This window comes from Camelus bactrianus, chromosome 7 (genome assembly GCF_048773025.1).
Source record: "Camelus bactrianus isolate YW-2024 breed Bactrian camel chromosome 7, ASM4877302v1, whole genome shotgun sequence".
Taxonomy (NCBI): domain Eukaryota; kingdom Metazoa; phylum Chordata; class Mammalia; order Artiodactyla; family Camelidae; genus Camelus; species Camelus bactrianus.
The window spans coordinates 39096565-39115680 of NC_133545.1; the positions used below are offsets into that span (position 1 = coordinate 39096565).

General features: G+C 39.9%; 1 protein-coding gene across 1 annotated transcript; it reads left to right on the forward strand.

Annotated features, from left to right (window-relative positions):
* Positions 1-785: 785 nt before the first annotated feature.
* Positions 786-17564, forward strand: LOC105081760 (retinitis pigmentosa 9 protein). The gene is made up of 6 exons (XM_074367264.1): positions 786-1106; positions 7227-7257; positions 8406-8535; positions 14109-14200; positions 16363-16424; positions 17220-17564. The coding sequence occupies exons 1-6, from the start codon at positions 955-957 to the stop codon at positions 17416-17418; spliced, it is 666 nt and encodes a 221-aa protein (XP_074223365.1). The 5' UTR covers positions 786-954; the 3' UTR covers positions 17419-17564.
* The last annotated feature ends 1552 nt before the right edge of the window (positions 17565-19116 follow it).

A 19116-nucleotide genomic window follows, 5' to 3' on the forward strand; every position in this document is an offset into this window, starting at 1 on the left:
CCATAAGCCAATAAATTCTTTAATTTTTCTTTCTTAGAACAGTTTGATTTGGATTTTGGCCCATTGTTGTTTTAAAAGAATTTTGACTAATACTTACCATAATGGGATGATCAATACCTGGGTCTTCCTGCTGAGATCAAATCACTTGTGTTAGGCAAACTGACTTTGAATTGACTTCTTTCACTTACAGGTGAGAGAAATCCAACACAATTGGTTTCTACATAGAAATATATCCTAAAGTTTTCATATTATTTGCTTGAGTGCTGTAAGGTCACTGTTTGTGGCAAGAGAATGTTTGGTGTCTTTTCTTTTTACTTTTCCTTCTTCCTCTTTCTTGTTTCTTATACTTCAGGTGCATAACTTGTCCAGCAACAAATCTTCCCCAGGAGGAGAGGAACAACTCTGGTTTAGCTTTGTTGTTATTTGCCCCTTAGATTTGTCTCTGGCATGTACCTTAGAGTTGTCTGACCAGGGATGGGGTGTGGCTAGGCAGTGGGGTCTGGCCTGACATTCCTCTTTTTACTGTCTCAGGGCCTCTTCACATGATCTCTCTCCTCAAAGCACGGTGACCTCAAAGCAACTGAACAGCTTACATTTCTAAAGGCTTCAGGAAGGTGTATTTAAAGAGAACCAAGTGGAAGCTCAGGTTCCCGCCTCAGCATCCTCAGCGCCTTGGCTCTCGGCCGCCGCCAGGGGGCGAGCTCCAGTCTCCGGCACCCGCCGACTCTGCGGCGGGGTTCGGGCGCTCAGAGCACCGACTTGCGGCTGCGCCACGGGGAGGCGGCCGGACAGGCCTCTTGGGAGGCCGGGGACGGGCAAACTCGGCGGGGACACCGGGCCCTGCGCGGAGGGCCACGGGGCGGCGGCGGGAGGGGGCGCTGCGGTACCCGCGTGCGCGACGCGGAGGAAGTGCCGTCTTCGCCAGCTTCGCGGGGCCGCCGCAGCCGCGCCGCGATGTCGTCCCGGCCAGGGCGCGACGACGCGGGCGCCCGGGGCGCGCGGCGGCCGCGGGAGCCGCCAGAGCAGGAGCTGCAGCGGCGCCGGGAGCAGAAGCGGCGGCGGCACGACGCGCAGCAGCTGCAGGAGCTCAAGCACCTAGAGTCCTTGTGAGTCCCCGCCCGTCACGCCCGCCTCCGACTTCTGCAAGGAATGGGGCCGGGGCCCGGGGTCGCGCGGCCCGTCTTGGCGCTTTAGGCGGGGTCCTCGGACACCCGCCAATGGGGCAGGTCGGCCCTTCGGGCCCCAGCGAGCCAGGTGCGGGTTATGACTCCGGGCTCCGCGTGGGGAGGCTCTCCCCTTGGATCCGGGGGCGGGTGGGGGAGGTTCCACTCCCGAGGCTCGTCCGGGCGGCGGCGGCGGCGGCGGGCGCCTCCCCAGCAGGAAGCGACGGTTTTATTCCTCGTGCGGCGGCGGCGGGGTTCGGCTGGGGCACTTTTAGGCGCTCGGTCAGGTTTCGGGGACTGAGTACTGAGAAGTGCGGCTGAGCGCTCTGGTCTTTTCCAGTTTGTCAGTTCAAGGAGCCCGCTATGAGCTGGATAAAACTCCCGTCCTTTACATCTGCTGTTAATAAGGGAGAGAAAGTCCTGTAACGGCAGTGTGGTGAGGAAGGTAGAATAAACAGTGGGGTGAGGGCCTGGTCCCTAAATATTCGTGGGGAGGCTGTCAGAGCTGTTCTCTCTAGTCCTCAGGATTTTTTTTTTAAACCAGTATTAAGGGTGGAAGCTACAAAGAGGCCAAATCAACAAGAATTAGGACCAGAGTCATACATTATTGCTGGTCAGCGTGCCTGACCTAGGTAGGAGGCACTGTGCTTCCCCAGCTGCCTAGGGTTGGAGGAGAGTCCTGGTAACCACTGAGAGAAGGGTGGGTTGTAAAGGAGATTTAAACATCAGGTGGAAGGTTGAATTGATGACGCTTTCGGTTCTCTTCTGTAATTTTGTCATTAGCTTTAGAAGTCTTAACTTTTCTGAGTTTGGTGGTCACTGAGTTATTCGAATTATTTCTGTTCCAGGCACTTCTCATTATTTATGCTGAGACGATTATGTAAGGAAAGGTCCTCAGATGGTTAATCCTTCACCGTTAACCTCTGGGAGCTTTGGTACAAAATGCATGCTTCCGTGCAGCCCGGCCTGCTCTTTTCAGTGCAGCCCCTGAGCTGAACCTCAGGGGGCAAGGGTTGCCCATACAGGTGCTGCATCGCTGGCATTCACAGTCCTGGCCCCTTCAAGGCCCTCTGGGGTGCTTTTTGTTGCCTGTGCAAGGCTGATGTTCAAAAATGTTTCCCTAGGATAAGCTCAGGCAAGGCTCAGCCCCACTCAGCCTTCAGTATCCTTAACTGTAGGATGCCAGATGATGGTTAATACTGTATGTTTATTTTGTACTTCATAGAGCTTTGTCACAGAGAAAGATGATAACCTTTTGTAGATGAGAAAATGGAGGCTCCGTGGTTAAGCCACTGACCTGCTAACCAGTAAAACTAAAACAGAGCCTAGGTGTCTGATTCTCAAATCAGTGGGATTTTTCTAGTTCCATAGGTTTGAAACTAGCTAAGCTATTGACATGTTTGCTTTTTTTAGTTCAGAGTCTTGTTTGATTTTAAATTAAGTTAATTCATACCAGTGTAATCCTTGCGTACAGTTTGAAAGCTCAAATAATACTAAAAATGCTACAAAAACTAGTAGTGGGCTGCCCAACTCCTCATACTCCCTGCATAACCCTCCTCTCCCTTCCCTCCTAAGGAGGCCAAGCCTCCCATGTGTAAACTCCTTTAGTTTTTACTTCTTGCATTTAACTATATGTCTAAATTATATGTTTATACTGCTTTCTTTGATTCATCAATTTTAGGCATTATCTATTAACTTGTCATGGTAGATAAGGATTTGGTTCTCTTACCTGTCCTTGTTTCCATCCTTCCAATACAGCTCTATTGTAATAACTGCTAAATCAAAGTTAGAATTAGTGATGTTTTAACTGTGCATTGTTGTTTATTTTTGAGCCAGTGTTTTATGATTTTTTTTTTTTTTTGCTTTCTAGTACAGTTGTTATCCTTCGAGTAGTTAATAAAAACCTCAATTTTTCATTTGCTTTATTTTCTATTATCAACTGCTGTTTTTTCCCTAAAGGCTCCAAAAGCTGAAAGTACTTTCTCTACATGTTCCTATATATCTCATAATTAATCAATTTATTTTTTCCCTAGAATCTTCCATCTGTTATCCTTTAGTAATCTTTCATTATTACCTTCTAGACCTGCAGTACAACCATCATCCTTGAACTTCTTCACCACTCTCCTGTTTCAAATCCCATTCCTGGATTCCATCTGTTCCTCTTTCTGTCTTTACTCCTGTATTTTGCTGAAGTACATCCTGTAAATCCTATGAAAAATGGCATTGGAGGTACATTTTTTGACACCTTGCATATCTGAACATGTTTTTATTCCGTCCTCACACTTAATAGATAATTTGACAAGGTGTAGAATTCTAGGTCAAAAATTATTTTCACTCAGTTTTGGAGGTGGCATGCCTAGTTTCCAAAATTATTAAGGAGTCTGAAAGCACTCTGATTCCCTTTCTTTTGTAAGTTACCTGCTCAACCTTATCCTACTCTGAAAGCTTTGGAAGCATTAAGGAACTTCCCCTTATTTTTGCCATCCTGAAGTTTTATGATGATGTGGGTCTTTTTTCAACAAGAGTCTGTTTTTGGGTTTTGTTTTGTTTTTTTAATTTCATGGGTGTATTAAATTAATACGTTAATTTGTGTTTTAATTTCTTTTCCTTCATTTTTTTCTTTCTGTTGGATTTCTGTTGATCCTCTAATTATCTTTTCTCTACTGTTGTCTATCTCTTTGACTTTTCAATCTACTTTGTAGAAGATTTATCTTCCATTTCTTCTACTGCACATTAAAAAAATTCTGTTATCATCTTTCTAAGTTCAAGAGCTTTTTCTCATTCTGAGAATTCTTTTTCCATAGTATCCTTTCTTGTTCCATCTTTGAGGATACTCACTAATTTTTCTTTTTTTTCTTCTGCTCCCTCCATTACCTCTGTGTTTGCCTTTTCTTTTGATCCTTGTCTTCCATTTAGACTTTTTTCCTTGTATTGTCTGGATACCTGGGTCTCTTCATATTAAGAGTGAGGCACTATAAGCTCCTTTGACAGGGGTCATTGTAGGAGAGGGAGGAAGAGAGAGAAGGTGCTTTTTCACTGACTGGATTGCTTCACTGTAGGGAGATAAGGCTGTGGGCTGCCTTTTTGATTGAGAGACTCTCAAATGTCCATAGATGGAGATTTTTTTCCCGGGGCTGTTCAGTTTCTTCCGGAAAGAACCTTCAGTTGAGGGGTCTATGCCTGACCACCAGTGTTCTGGGTGGATTGGGAGGGAGAGGGCTGAGTGTCCCCGAGTTCAGACAGAGACTGACTCAACAATTATTTTCAGCCATGGTCACTATCATCCCCATCCTCAGCCATGCTCAGAGGGGGCTGAATCTGCAGTCTCCTTCCAGGGTTGGGCGGGCAGTTTCTTGGCTGTAGGGAAGGAGGGAAAAACCCGTGGCTTCAGCCAGTTCATGTCTACGTTCCTCAAGCCCATCTTCCGAAGACTGTAAAATCCTCCGAGTACAGAGGTCAGTTGTTTCTTCCTTCCACTTTCCCAGGTTTGTTGAAATCTTTTTGTGATATTACCTCCACTCAGTAATTTTTTGTGGCTTTCTACCTTAAATTTTTTTTTTTAACTGTCATTAAAAAAATAAAAAACAGAGCATATTGGTCAGTGAGCCATGTTAAATGGCAAGCCCCACAGTTTTTTACAAATTGAATTCAAATCCTTTCATCACTTATGTGCTCTCTTCAGTCTCCACTGGCCATTTTCTTACACTTTACTGGCTTCTGTCTCTGACATACCTGCCAGGCCCCCAAAGGCATCTGAGTCCTCCAGCGGTGTCCAGCCCACATTCCAGCTGTCACTCAAGTGCTCCTGGGCTGCTGGGCATAACAGAATGGATGTTCCGAGTATATATGGAGTTTTGTCTCCACTATTCAGTCCCAGAAGAGCCAGTTGCAGGAAGAGTCGTTTGAAATGGAACATGCTTACATGAAGGATCTTTCTAAACCCACCCCAGTAGTCAGAATCACAAAGAGTAATTTGAAATACTTGGCTAAAGAAAGATTTCTTGCCTCATACACAATTGGGAAGAAATTCTCTCTTATGTAAATTTAGTCTTACTACACAGAGTAAGTTATTACAGTCTGAATGATTGAATAGTGGGCTTCTTAGATGGTGCAAAATAATGGGCCTCCACAAACTTTTTCAAATATTAAGAATTAACTACAAAGATAAATGTAGACTTCTTGATTGTCATGGCGTAGAAGCTAAACTTCACATAAACATACTCCCATTTCCAAATCTATTATATTTAGTAGTTAAATATTACTGTAAACTTTGAGAATTATCTTCTTTAATATGTTAAATTAATGAATTGTTTAACCCTAGGAAAAACCATCAACCACCTTCCTTTAAACTTATTGAAAACCATTGTAAGCTTGACTTTTTAGGGAATGCCGTTGCTAATAATAGATTTCAAAATATGTAGTCCTTTCACACTCCTTTTCATCTTGGCATCAACAGTTGCATATTTTTCAGTAATTTGGCTTTCAATTTGATTGGCCATATGTTGTTGTTTGTACAACTCTTGTGACTCAAAGGATGTATTATTGGATTAGTGGATTTATAGATTGTACTACCAGTCTCTCTTTGGTCTTTATGCATAAGGCATAGCATTAACATTTCTAATGAATGGCCGCAGATCAACTGTTATCATTTCCCCAATTTATGCAGATTTCCATTGTTCCATTGCTAAGTTCTGGCTCTCTGATGCCACTGCTTTGTGTTAGAAAATATTTTCATTAAAGAAAACTTGGAAAATTAGTCATCCCCACTCTCACTGCCTAGGTACAGCCATGATGAAGCTCCCATATTTACAAGTTTTTGAAGTCAAGACACAATTGTAAACCAGTTGCAGTGCCCAGATGTCCTCAGTTAAACATTCCTTATAGAGGTATTGAACAGACCTGGGATGTTTGGTTGTCCTGTTTTGTTTTGTTTTGTTTTTATTCTTATTTTTGGTTTTGGTCCCTTAGGCATTCATGATTAAAGCCAAACAACCATGCTGTGTGTTTAATTTAATTATCTTATTTGTGTGTGTGTGGAGGGGGGTAATTAGGTTTATTTATTTTTAATGGAGGTACTGGGGATTGAACCCAGGACCTCATGCGTGCTAAGCATGCACTCTACCACTGAGCTGTTACCCTCCCACCCACACTGTGTGTTTAATAGCCAGCAGTGTGTCAATACTTAAAAATGAACATGAGCATTTGCTACTGATTTTCTAGATTTGGCATCTGGAAGCCTTTTCTGGAAGTTCTGGCAGAGCAATGAAAAGTGGAAAAAAGTTGGGAGCATGGGCATGATTTGTATCCTCAGGACCCTGGGGGTCTGAGAGCTCTATTGCTGGAAGGAAAGTGTGTTCACGCACAGCCATCTGCTTCTCTAGAGTAGTTCTTTATCGAGTGCCATCCTGCACCCTGAGTTGGGTGAGGTCAGTAGGGGCATAGAGGGTGGTCAGAGAGCTGAGGAGCAGACACCAGCCTGAGCCCACTCTGTGGACAGGACAGGCCTGCACGGAAATGGAAGGGGAAGCCTCTGGGACAGACCACCCCCTCCTCCTTCCCCTATGGTAGGCCCTTCCCTCTGGCTTTGCTCCCCCCCCCCCCTAGCCCCCGTCCTTGTTGAAACAGGTCACGTACTCCCATCCCCATGAGCCTCTCAGTGTAGGGAAGTTGGAAATTGTGGTAGGTAAATCACCCGACACCTATAATGACAGTTTGGAACCATAATTAAATTCACAGCTCTTGTTACTTCACATTTTCCCTGCAACCTCTTGCTTTCTCTTCTTTCAAAAATAAAATCATTGTACTAAGACACCAACTTAGTTATTAGTTATTATTTTGGTGAATTTAAGTTCTACATCCCAGTGGGATGTGGTATAGCATCAGTTTATGTAGGATCTCTGGCTGCTGGACATATTTTATTAACTGTTTCAGTTACAATGTAGTTTTAAGTTTTTACTTAAAGAAAAAAGCTTTTTTATTGTGGACTGCGGTTGCTTTTTGCTGATTGAAATGTGTTATGTTCCTATGAACATTGTTGATGACAGGTGTTTTTTTCCTTTCTAGTTATGAAAAACCTCCTCCTGGGCTTATCAAGGTCAGTGTGAAGTTTGTACTTTGGTTTTTCTCTAAGACACGTTTCACTCAGTGCTCAGACTCAGTCACTTGTTAGTAAAAACAGCTGCATAAGGTTTGATCCTCCTTTTATGATAGTCCTGTTTCTTCCCTGCAGATGCCAGTCTGTTCATACACTTTGCGCTTTGTCACAGTCTGTGCCTTTGCAGAAATTTAATCAGCCTTGTGTCTGACTAAATAAATAAGAAACCACTGCAGGCCCACGTGTGTTTCTCAGCGATCGCTCCCCTACATTCGCTTGTGACTGCATCTTCTCAAAGCTCTGCTCCCCATGTTCCTTCTCTGACTCTCCTGGTGCTGGTTTCTTGAATGTCATCAGCTCAGAGAACAGTGGACTCTGAGGGGACTTGAAGCTCATCCAGTGCAGCCTCCCCTGGTGCCCGAGTCCCTCCTCCAGCACCCTGGCCACAGTGTCAGTGTCTTTCTGCGGGAGCGAGACTTAGAGGACTGACAGCCAAAACAACCTGTCCTGTTTAGTAACTTTCAATTGAAAAAAAAAAAAAAAAGACTTAGAAACATTCTTCCATTATAAATTTAATACTCATGGAAACTTGAAAAAAATCATAAGGTTAAAAAAAAAAAACAACCAGCACCTTACCCTTAATAGTATAGTGCAGTTATTTGATGGTGAAAATACATTTCACAAATATGGCATGTATGAGATTATAAAACATGAGATGGCCTTAAAGTTCTAATAATCCGTTTTAATCTAACATGTTACTTTTATTATTCTAGGAAACCTTACTTTAATTCTATACTCTGCTTCATTCCACAAAGCTTTTAGGTTAGCAAAAAGCTTTTTGTGATCTTAGGATCTAATTTTTGTGATCTAGAATTAGTATTTGGAGCTCACAGATCATTGCTATGTAGACACTGGTAATTTTTCTCTAAGAAAAGCTACTTTGTTTTGGGGGTATAGTTCTTCTAGTATAGTTATTTTAGTTTTTTCTGTCAGTTATAATTTGTCTTTTTAGCTCTTCAGGGGTAACTTATGATGACATTGGAATCTGGAGCCCATGAGAAAGCTAGACAATGCTTGTACTCAAACAGGTGGGAGAGAATTCCAGTGTGTTTTTTGCCGTAGAGCTTAGACGTTGTTTCCTTTTTCAGGAAGATGAGACTAAGCCAGAAGACTGTATACCAGATGTCCCAGGCAATGAACATGCCAGGGAGTTTCTGGCCCACGCACCAACCAAAGGACTTTGGATGCCACTGGGGAAAGAAGTCAAAGTCATGCAGTGTGAGTATGAAAGGGTTTCAAGTGACATCCTCAGTACATGCAAGTCATGGACCACAGTTTACAAAACATGTTCATTTCTTTTAATTAATTCATTCTCACCACAGCTCTGTGAAAGTCAGGGCATGATCTCTATTCTATAGATGCGAAGCCCCCTTGTATATGTTAGTAAGTGGTCTGAGGTAAGGGGCAGAGCAGGGCTCAGACTCCAGAGCTTCCGGCCCCAGGGACAGTGGCCTTCCACAGGGCTGTAGTATGTGCTTCAGTGATACTCCTATAACAGAAAGGATATTCTGTGTAGACATGCCACGAGGGACAAGGGATGCATTGCAGGGCTGTCCCTTTGGGGATTGCCTCAGTCACTCATCCTCAGTGGTGTTGAGGTTTTATCTAGGTAACCTAAGAGGAGTCAGGGATCACAGAGGGTGGGTCTGGAGCAGGTAGAGGTCTGTGTGAAGACGCTCTACCGCACCAGAGCAGTGACACCTGCATCTAGCATAAGATGGCATTTGAGGAAAGGGTCCTGCTGCCTTTAAAGACATTTGTTTGTACAAAGATTCTTCATGCACATAATTAAAATAGCAGTTTCCAGTCTCTTTGTCTCCATTCACACATCATCCTTTCTCCAGAATCCTGGGTTACAACAGTTAGCCTTATTCAAGGTGGCTGGGACTACATGGGGGCATGCTTTCTAGAAGTCAGAGATTACTGGGTTCATCTTGGAGACTGGCAGCCCCAGCTATTCTTGCTCATCTGTGGAAGATAAAAAGTTGATTGGAAGGTCGAAGTGTGTGAGTATGGCTTGTTGGGTTTCACTGAAGTGTGACCTTCTAGTCCAATCAGTTGGGAACCTGTGAGGTCAGTACCTATAGGTTTTTCTTCTTCGGGTGGGTTATATTTCCTTAGTGAAGAAGGCTTCTCCATGGAGGGTCAAGACCAAGCTCCGAGTGTTGTGGGATCTGATTGGAGCAAGAAGACAGGGAAACCTTACCATCTTCTTTTTATTTGCTCATGTAGTGTTCGATATTTAGTATAGTGCCTTGCCTTCGAATGTGTCTGATGTCTCTTTGGCCAGAGACCCTATGCTTTACCTTTTTCAGACAATAAAATTCCGTCTATCAGGTCTAGAAATAGTTGTCCTTGGACTTTTCATCAGTCCTCCTTATTTCAGCTCCGCTTTTACCTTTGCTTTCAGGGGTATCTGGTGCTGCCAGTTCCTGAACTCTTTGGAGGTTATGCAAATAGAAATTGAGTTGACAAACAAAAAAAAATTAAAATTAAAAAAAAGACATTGAGTTGATTCTTAATTCTCCCCTCCGGTGCCTTGGAATTCGGTTTTCTGGTGTCTGCTCTTAATTTAGTATTAATGTGTCTGCATTGTGACATCCAACATTTTTTTTGCATTTGACCCTTATGGCTTTTCCCTCACTTCTTGGGTTTGTGGTTTTTTGAAAAATGCTTTATTGCAGTTTAATTTATATATAATGAAATTCACCCATTTTAAGCATACAGTTTAGTAGCTACTGAGTATCTGCAACCATTGCCCTGAGTAAGTTTTAGAAAATTTCATCTCCCCATTAAGATCCCTCATGGCTTATTTCCAGTTAAGCCCCATTACCAGCCTCAGACAACCATTAATCTACAGTCTTTATCAGTTTGGCTTTTCTGGATTCATACAGTCTGTGGTCTCTTGTGTCTGACTTCTTTGATTTTTTTTTGTTTTTAATGAACTGCTTTTTTTCCTCTTGCTTGAGTTCCACTATCTTTTTAAATTGATGTATAATTGACATTTAATGTTATATTAGTTTCATGTATACAACATAATGATTTAATATTTGTATATATTGCAAAATGACTATCACAATAAGTCTAGTTAACGTCTGTGACCGTACATAGTTACAAAATTTGTCAAGGTCTTCTCTCTTACCAACTTTCAGATACGCAGTGCTGTATCAACTCTAGTCACCATGCCGTACATCACGTCCCCATGACTTTATGTTGTAATGGGAAGTTTGTTCCTTTTGACCCCTTTCACCCATTTCTCCCACCCCACCCCTGCCTCTGGTAACTACCAATCTGTTTTCTGTATCTAGGAGCTTGGTTTTTTTTTTTAGATTCCACATATAAGTGAAATGACTTCTTTCTTTTAGCATAATATTTTTGAGGTTCTTCTGTGGCATTGCAGATACCAGTAGTTCGTTATCCCCCTTCTGCTTGCCTTTGGTTTAGGTTGCTCTTTGTTTTCTAGATTTTTAAATTGAACCTTAGATTATTGATATGAGAGTTTCATTCTTTTCCAATACTGACATTTAATGCTATAAATTTCCTGTGAGCACTGCTTTAATTGCATCTCTTTTCATCCTCTTTTTTTTTATTCTTATTTTTTATTGAAATGTAGTCAGTTTACAATGTTGTGTTATTCTCTGGTATACAGCATTGTGATTTAGTTATACATGCACACATGTGTGTATTATTTTTCATTATAGGTTACTATAAGATATTGAATATAATTCCCTGTGCTATACAGTAGGACCTTGTTCTTTATCTATTTTATTTTATTTTTTGAGGGGGGAATAGCTTTTTTTTATTGAAGTATAATCAGTTTGCAATGTTGTATTAATTTCTGATGTACAGCGTAGTGTTTCAGTTGTATGTGTGTCTGTGTATATATCTGTATATATATTTCTTTTCATATTCTCTTTCATTATAAGTTACTACAACATATCTTGTCTGACTCCCAATTTATCCCTCCCCCACCTGTTCCCCTTTAATAACTAAGTTTTTTTTCCCTATTTCTGTGAGTCTGTTTCTGTTTTGTAAATAAGTTCTTTTGTGTTATTTTTTAGATTCCATATATAAGTGATACCATATGATATTTCTTTCTCTTTCTGGCTTACTTCACTTAGTATGATAATCTCTAGATCCATCCATGTTGTTGCAAATGGCTTTATTTCATTCCTTATGACTGAGTAGTATTCCACTCTGTGTGTGTGTATGTATACATGTATATACATGTGTATATACACATATATGTATGTATACATGCATACACATACATGTATATATGTGTGTGCATACATGTGCGCACACCCCCCCACACACCTTTTTAATCCAGTCATCTGTCAGTGGACATTTAAGTTGTTTCCATGTCTTGGCTATTGTAAATAGTGCTGCTGTGAACATTGGGGTGCATGTAGCTTGTTGAATTAAAGTGTCTTCTGGATATATGCATAGGAGTGGGATTGCTGGATCATGTGGACTTTGTTTCTTTGTGTGTTTGCAAGTTTTTGATGAAAACTACACATTTTAGATAACATTAGGTGGTCTGGAAATCAGATTCTCCCTCCTACCCAGGGTTTGTTACTGTTCCTTTTTTATGTTTTTAGTGACTTTCCTGGACTAATTCTGTAAGTCTGTATTCTCTGCAGTATATGGCTACTGAAGTCTCTACTCGGTTAGCTTAGTGGTCAGCTAATAATATGACAGAGATTTCCTTAAATGCCTTGATCTAAGAAACCTTCTACTCTTTGCCAAGAGGTTATATGTGTGTGTTAAGAAATGCCTCAAATGTTCAGGTGGTTTGGTTTATGTATCTGCCTTAGCCTTTAGTACCTGCTTGCACAGAACCTTACGGTGAGCCAGAAATGAGAAAATAAGGCCTTTTCAGCCCTTTACTATGCATGAACACAGACTTACACATAAGAACAGTCTTCTAGCTTCCCTGGATTATGTCAGAATTTTTGAGAGCCCTCTATGGACATCTTCTTCCCCAGATCTTCCTTTTAAACTTTTGGCTGGGCTCTTATTTACCCAGTGATATCACAGCCATAATAAGCTGTTATGTTGAACAATTGCAGGTGATTGTTTGTGACAAATACCCTGGGGGTAGTAGGGCTTTGTCCGTAGAGCAAGCTACATGACCAGTCAAATAGCAACAATACTCTGCCAGTGTGGCTCTGTGCTGTGGGGTTAGGGCTTTTTGAGATACTCAAAATCCAGTCTCCCCTTTTCAGTGGGTCTGACACTACTGCTTTTTACAGCTGTCATGGTTGCAAAGCTGCTTGTTTTTAAGATTATTGTGGAAGTGGGGAAGAGGGTTGGGAGTAGGCCCAGTTAAAATGCCAAAAATGCTGCTGTTCTTAGCAAAGTTCATTAGGTTTTCTTGAATTAATGCTCCTCAGATTGTGGCAAGCCTTTGGTTAATTTCCAGGGTTTAAGTAAGTTGATTTGGATAAACTTGCAACTATTTCCAATGCTTTTATGGAGGAACAGATTTATGGAGGTGGTCACTTGGCCGTTTTTGAGATACTTCCTGGATAATTCCTTTTGAAAAAAATTCTCTTCATTGTCACTTTCATGGACTCTCTGGAAGGGAATGAAGATGTTTAGTTCGTCCTCTTTACCCAGAAATCTCCAGCTTTTTTTAAAGTTTGAAAACCATTGCTCTGTTTAATGAGGTGGTTAGTTGCATTTCACGTACTATATTATAGTTATTTGCGTTGACTTGAAAAATAAGTTTTCTGTTGGAACCAGATCCAGTTTTACCAAAAAGTAAATGAAGTTTATATAAGTTTTAGGGCTCCTCACTTGTGCCTTTCAAAGACCTGGAGGGACCACCATGATATGTTGATATGATCATATGATCTTATAAAATTTGCCAAGGCGAGATTGTTTTTTTTACCCTAAGAGCTCCCCATCACCACCAAATAATTTAAGCTCAGGCATCATAAAACTTGGGTTCATCTCAGACAAGATATATATATATATATGCACACTTTCATTGATTTTATTGATAGTAATATTATCTAGAACAGTGGTTCTCAAACTTTAATGTGTCTACAAATCACCAGGAAATCTTTGAAGTTCAAGTATGTGTCAGTGTTCCAGGGTAGGCCTAATACTGTGCATTTCTAACAGTCTCCCATGTGTTGCTGATTTTGCTTGGTCATGGACCACATTTTGAATAGTAATCATCACCTTTCCTTTAAAAGTAAGACAGTTTTGAACACAAAGAAAAACATTGGTTTGAAGGAGTGTAATCTTTCTTTCTTGAACTTTAAATTTTGAGAGAGATAAAGAAGGGACAGTTCAGAGGCAATTGACAGAGAACCCCAAGCTGCATTTTTTTCAGTGGTTTCCTGATATCCAGCTCTCAAGGTTATGTTCCCATACAACCGTTTTATTTTTCACTTTCAGTATAATGTTCAATAAATTACATAAGATGTTCAGCACTTTATTATAGAACAGGCTTTGTGTTAGATGATTTTGCCTAATGTAGGTGTTCTGAGCACATTTAAGGTAGGCTAGGCCATGTATGATGTTCAGTAGATTAGGTGCATTAAGTGCATTTTCGAATAATATTTTCAATTTATGATAGGTTTATTGGGTTGTAACCCCATCATAAATTGAGGAAGGTCTGTAGTTCCCGTTTATTTTTTAGACTCTTACATGGTTCATCAACTGATGGCATTTGCTTTTAGAATTGGAGTTTAGTGAAGAAAAACTTTAGTATGATCTACTGATTCTTCATTAAAGAAAACTGTTATCTTACAGAAGTATTTCCTCTTTGTTTTCAGGTTGGCGCTGTAAACGATACGGTCATCGAACCGGCGACAAAGAATGCCCCTTTTTTATCAAAGGCAACCAAAAGCTAGAGCAGTTCAGAGTAGTAAGTAGAGCCCCACCATATCAATTTACATTTATCAGAGATAGTGAATATCGATGAATTAGGCAGTAATCAGTGAACTGGAAACTCACATAAAATACATTCCCAGAAGACGTTCAGCCGGAGTATCTAGTGTTAACCACATCTGTGTTAAATTACAGGCATACCTCGGAGATAATCTCAGGTCTGGTTCTAGCCATATTTAGAACTGCAATAAAGTGAATACTGCAATATAGTCAGTCACACAAATTTTTTATTTTCCAGTGCATATATAAGTTATGTTTACATTGTACTGTAGTCTATGCAATAGCATTATGTCTAAAAAAAAAGTATATAACTTACTTTAAAATACTTTCATACTAAAAAATGCTAACCATCATCTGAGCCTTCAGAGAGTTGTAGTACTACCATCAAAGTTCACTGGTCACACATCACCATAACAAATATAGTAGTAATGAAAAAGCTTGAAATATTGTGAGAATACCAAAAAGTGACACAGAGACATGAAATGAGCAAATGCTGTTGGAAAAATGGCTCTGATAGACTTGCTTGACATAGGGTTGCCACAAACCTTCAATTTGTGAAAAACGCAGTATCTGCAAAGCACAATAATGTGAAATGCAGTAAAACGAGGTATGCTTGTACATTTGTGACAGATCAGTTCTTTGACAAGAAACTAACTTCTTTATTAAAGTGTTATTTGCTTATACTTTGGCAATAGTGATTCTTTTTCTGAAGCAGCTGTTATTCAATCACTTTTTTAAACTTATTACATAAAAATGTCATGTATCATAAGTAAAAATCAGGGTTTTAGTTTTCCAGGCTTTAGGTAAAGATTATATATCTTTAAATTATGAGCTAGAAGTGTATATATAAATTATATATGCTCTCTATATGATGGTAAAATAGATCTGTCATTTCCTCACTTTATTTTAACAGAGGCACCTTCCAGCGGTGTTAATTCACCATTCAGTAACTGCTTCTGTCAAGTGAAACATTCAGCTGTCCAGATGTACTGACGTTATCAACATATATTAAACTGGGGTCAACAGACATTCTGCAAAGTTTTTAAGACATTTAAGATGTTGTGTTTTCATTTTAATAATCTGAAATAACTTATTTTGGGTCAATCAGTCCACTTCAGGGTGGAATGACAATTTTTATAGATACTATAGAACATAGTTTGGTGATAAATCTCAAAAGTTTTAAATATATTCATCTTTTTCTTGGCTCAGAAATCCCACTTCTAAGAACCTACCTTTAGGATATAAGAGAACATTAATACATGCACACGACTGCTCATGTATGTATAAGGGTGGCTTTCATAATTATTTATATTATGAAAAAAATGGAAACTAAAGAAAAATAGGAAACAACTTAGTCCAGCATATCAACAGAAATTACTGTAACACAAATTATTTAGCCACTAGGAATTATGTTTCAGAAGAATGTGTAATGTGGGAACATGTTCATGAAAATATGTGAAAAGTAGTAGAGTTACAGAGTATGTGTATAATTTTTTGTAAGTTTATTAATAATGATTGAAAAAAGAGACTAAATGTTAATATTACTGTTATCCCTGGGTAGTGAAGTAATAGATTTTTTAAAATTTAATTTTCTGATCTTACCTAAAATTTCTATAATAAACATTTATTCTTTTTTAAAATGAGGTAATTCATGTACCATAATGTTTCTTGTATATGTATTCTTATTTTTAAGTAATTCAGATCATTTAAAATTATCTCTACTTCCAGTATAGTTTCAGACTTTATTTGAGGTACTTATATATTTTTGTGTACTTATAAATATTTCATTCTTAGGTATAATTTTGTAATTCACTTGTTTTTCTTAACACTATTTCTTGGTTACCTGTCACATAGAACTAAGAGAATTGCCTCAAATATTTCTTCCTTGAATAACTTTTCATGATTTTTCAATGGTTTGTTTCTGTATAAAGGATACTTAAATTATACTGTTTTTTTCTAATTGGAAAATTCTTATCACAGCAAGTTTGTAGTGCAGGTGACCCATAGGAAGGATTAGAATGTATTGAACAGCAAGCTGGAAAAGAATGACTGGCTTTTTTGGTAACAGAGGGACTTAATGTTTAATTAACTAACAACCAATGAACCCTAACCCAGTCTTAACCTTTTCTCCCCTTTAAGGCACATGAAGATCCCATGTATGACATCATACGAGAGAATAAAAGACATGAAAAGGATGTAAGGTGAGGTTGTCCCAATGGTAACAATAATCGTCTTAAAGTCTAACACTATATAAAGTTGGAAACAACCATTTCAGTATTAGAGAAATGGTTTAATAAATATGGTACTCTAATTGTGAAATATTTGGAGAGCAGGAGTAATCCCTGAAAAGGCCAGTTTGTGGGGAATGAGCAGGGCAGCCTGTTCTACTTTGGATTAGCTTAAAGCAGTGGGCTTGGCACAGCCCACTCATGGCACTGATAGTTGATGTTGGCAACCCACGTTGTGGTATGTAGTCCTCCTGTATGATTGGTTCTTTCATATATTTAGTTTATCTTCTCCAGTGTCTTTAAGGATCTGAACTATTGTTAAAAATTATTCTTAGACATGAATAAAGATAGAGTGAAAAAACAGGGTTTTTCTTCCCCCCAAATTAGTGATATTGAATTATAGTTGTCGAGGAGGTAGATTACCTAGTTTGAACTTAAAAGTGGGGGAATGACTTAGGAAAGTGTGCATCTGTTGAAGTTATAATAGCAAGGAATATGGAAACATGCAGAAATATTTAGGACAATGAGAAGAATACAAAGTGGCTTGTACACTGGGTACAGTCATGTAAAATAAGCATGGATGTAGACAAGAATGGGGAAAACATACAAAAATAAAAATACTGTCTTCAATGAGGTGATTATTTATGACATTTTTCACACTCACTACTGTTCTTAGATCTATACCTTAAAAAATTTTTTTAAGTTAAGTTGAATATGGTTCTTTGGCCATTCTTACATGTTTATTTTTTTTCATTCTTATGTGTTTAGGATACAACAGTTAAAACAGTTACTGGAGGATTCAACCTCAGATGAAGATGAGAGCAGCTCCAGTTCTTCAGAATGTAAAGAGAAACACAAGAAAAAGAAGAAGAAAGAAAAGCATAAGAAGAAGAAGAAAGAAAAAAAGAAGAAGAAAAAACGAAAGCATAAGTCTTCCAAGTCAAGTGAGAGTTCAGACTCAGAATGACAAGAAGTTGACTTGTTCAGCATTCTCTTCTCAAAAATCAAACACTGTGGCCAAAGATCAGAGGAATGTGGGAGAGTCACCAAGAGAGGAGGAGATTTGGTGTCACAGGTGCGAATTCTCACCTACCTTCCAGTAAAGGTGTGACCCAGAGGAGAGAGGGTTGTATCTTGCCAGGTGCTAGCTCTGGGCAGCTGCTGATTTCAGGTCGGAAAGCTTTTGTCCCTGCTGATCACTGTGGTTTGTGATCCCTTAGAAATGCCTCCGGCAGGGTGTCCAGACTAAGGGAATCTCTGAGGAAGCTCCTCCAGGTGCTGCCACAGTTTTCACCCTCCTTGGTGGGGCTACTTACTGCCCATAGACTTCAGGCTTGACTTTCCTCTTGTTGAGGATAATAAAAGCTCATTATTTTATTTATTAAAAAAATTCATTTATTTTTGAATCATGATAATATATTACACTGTCCCAATTTAAAAGGTATATAAGGTTTAATCATGAAAAACCTCTTCCCCAGCTACTCAGTTCCCTTTCCCAGTGGCTACCAATTTTACCACTTTCTTGTGAAATCCTCTGGAATTATTTTATGTGTCACAAGCAAATTTTTTTTCTGTCTTAACAGAAATGCTAGCAATTTATACACATTTGTCTGCATTGTTTCTTTCATTTTTTAATTCAACAGTGTAAAGCATGTTGGTCTTTGCTGCACACAGAAGTCCTGATTCATAAACCCCTGGCATGTTTGGTGAAGTTTTTTGGAGGGAAGGGATCTCTTACAATAAGAAGAAAAAACCATGTGTTTAACTCCCTTCACACTTACTACCATTGTCCCATGATTATTATTATTCCCCAAATAATTGATTTAGAAAAATTATAAAGATGTAGAGGTTATGTAGTGGGTCAGCTGCCCACATCCCAAAATAATATCCCCATCCTGTTGGCTAAGCGCAGACCACTTGAGAACTTCCGGCTTTGGCAGTGCTGCAGCTGAAGCAGCTCAGCACGTTGGAATGGTGCTTGCCGCTGGGGGAGGGTGTCTGTTCTTTGCTGAGCTAAAGTGGAGCCAGATCTTGCTCAAGAATGTCCTTCCCTCTCCACCAGGGTGTGTTGCTGCTTTCATCACTCAAGGTCCCAGGAACCCATTGTTCCCTCTTCCTGCCCTTTTTCCTGGGGGTTGGATTCCCCCCTTCTTTAAAGGATAACCGATGCAGGCCAGGCTGACTCCTCCAGCTCTCTTCAGTAACTACCCCTAGTCTTGGCACTGGAAAGTTTATCTCAGTAAAAACAATTGGATGGAATGGCCCAAGACTTGTTGTTTCTGAAAACCCTAAGGCCAGTATCCTTACACTTATCCTTGGCATTTCTAGCTCAGCATGCAGCAGAAAATTCTCCTTCCAGGAGTTTTCTTTCTTCTGCTGGAATCCCATTCATGATAAACATATTCTGTTACAAAATGGAAGAATGATATAAATGATTCTCAAGCTTATGGGGCATCAAAATCCCCTGCAGTACTTGTTAAAACAGAGCCCTGTGCCCTACTCCTAGTTTCAGAAATTCTGATTTGCTAAGTCTGCGATAGCCTGGGGTATCTGCATTTCTAACAAGTTCCTAAATGATGCTAATGGTGTTGGTTGCAGGGCGGTGGGGGTGGGGTCAGATTTGAAAAACCACTTATCTAAATTTTAACCTCTTAGGAAAGCCTTC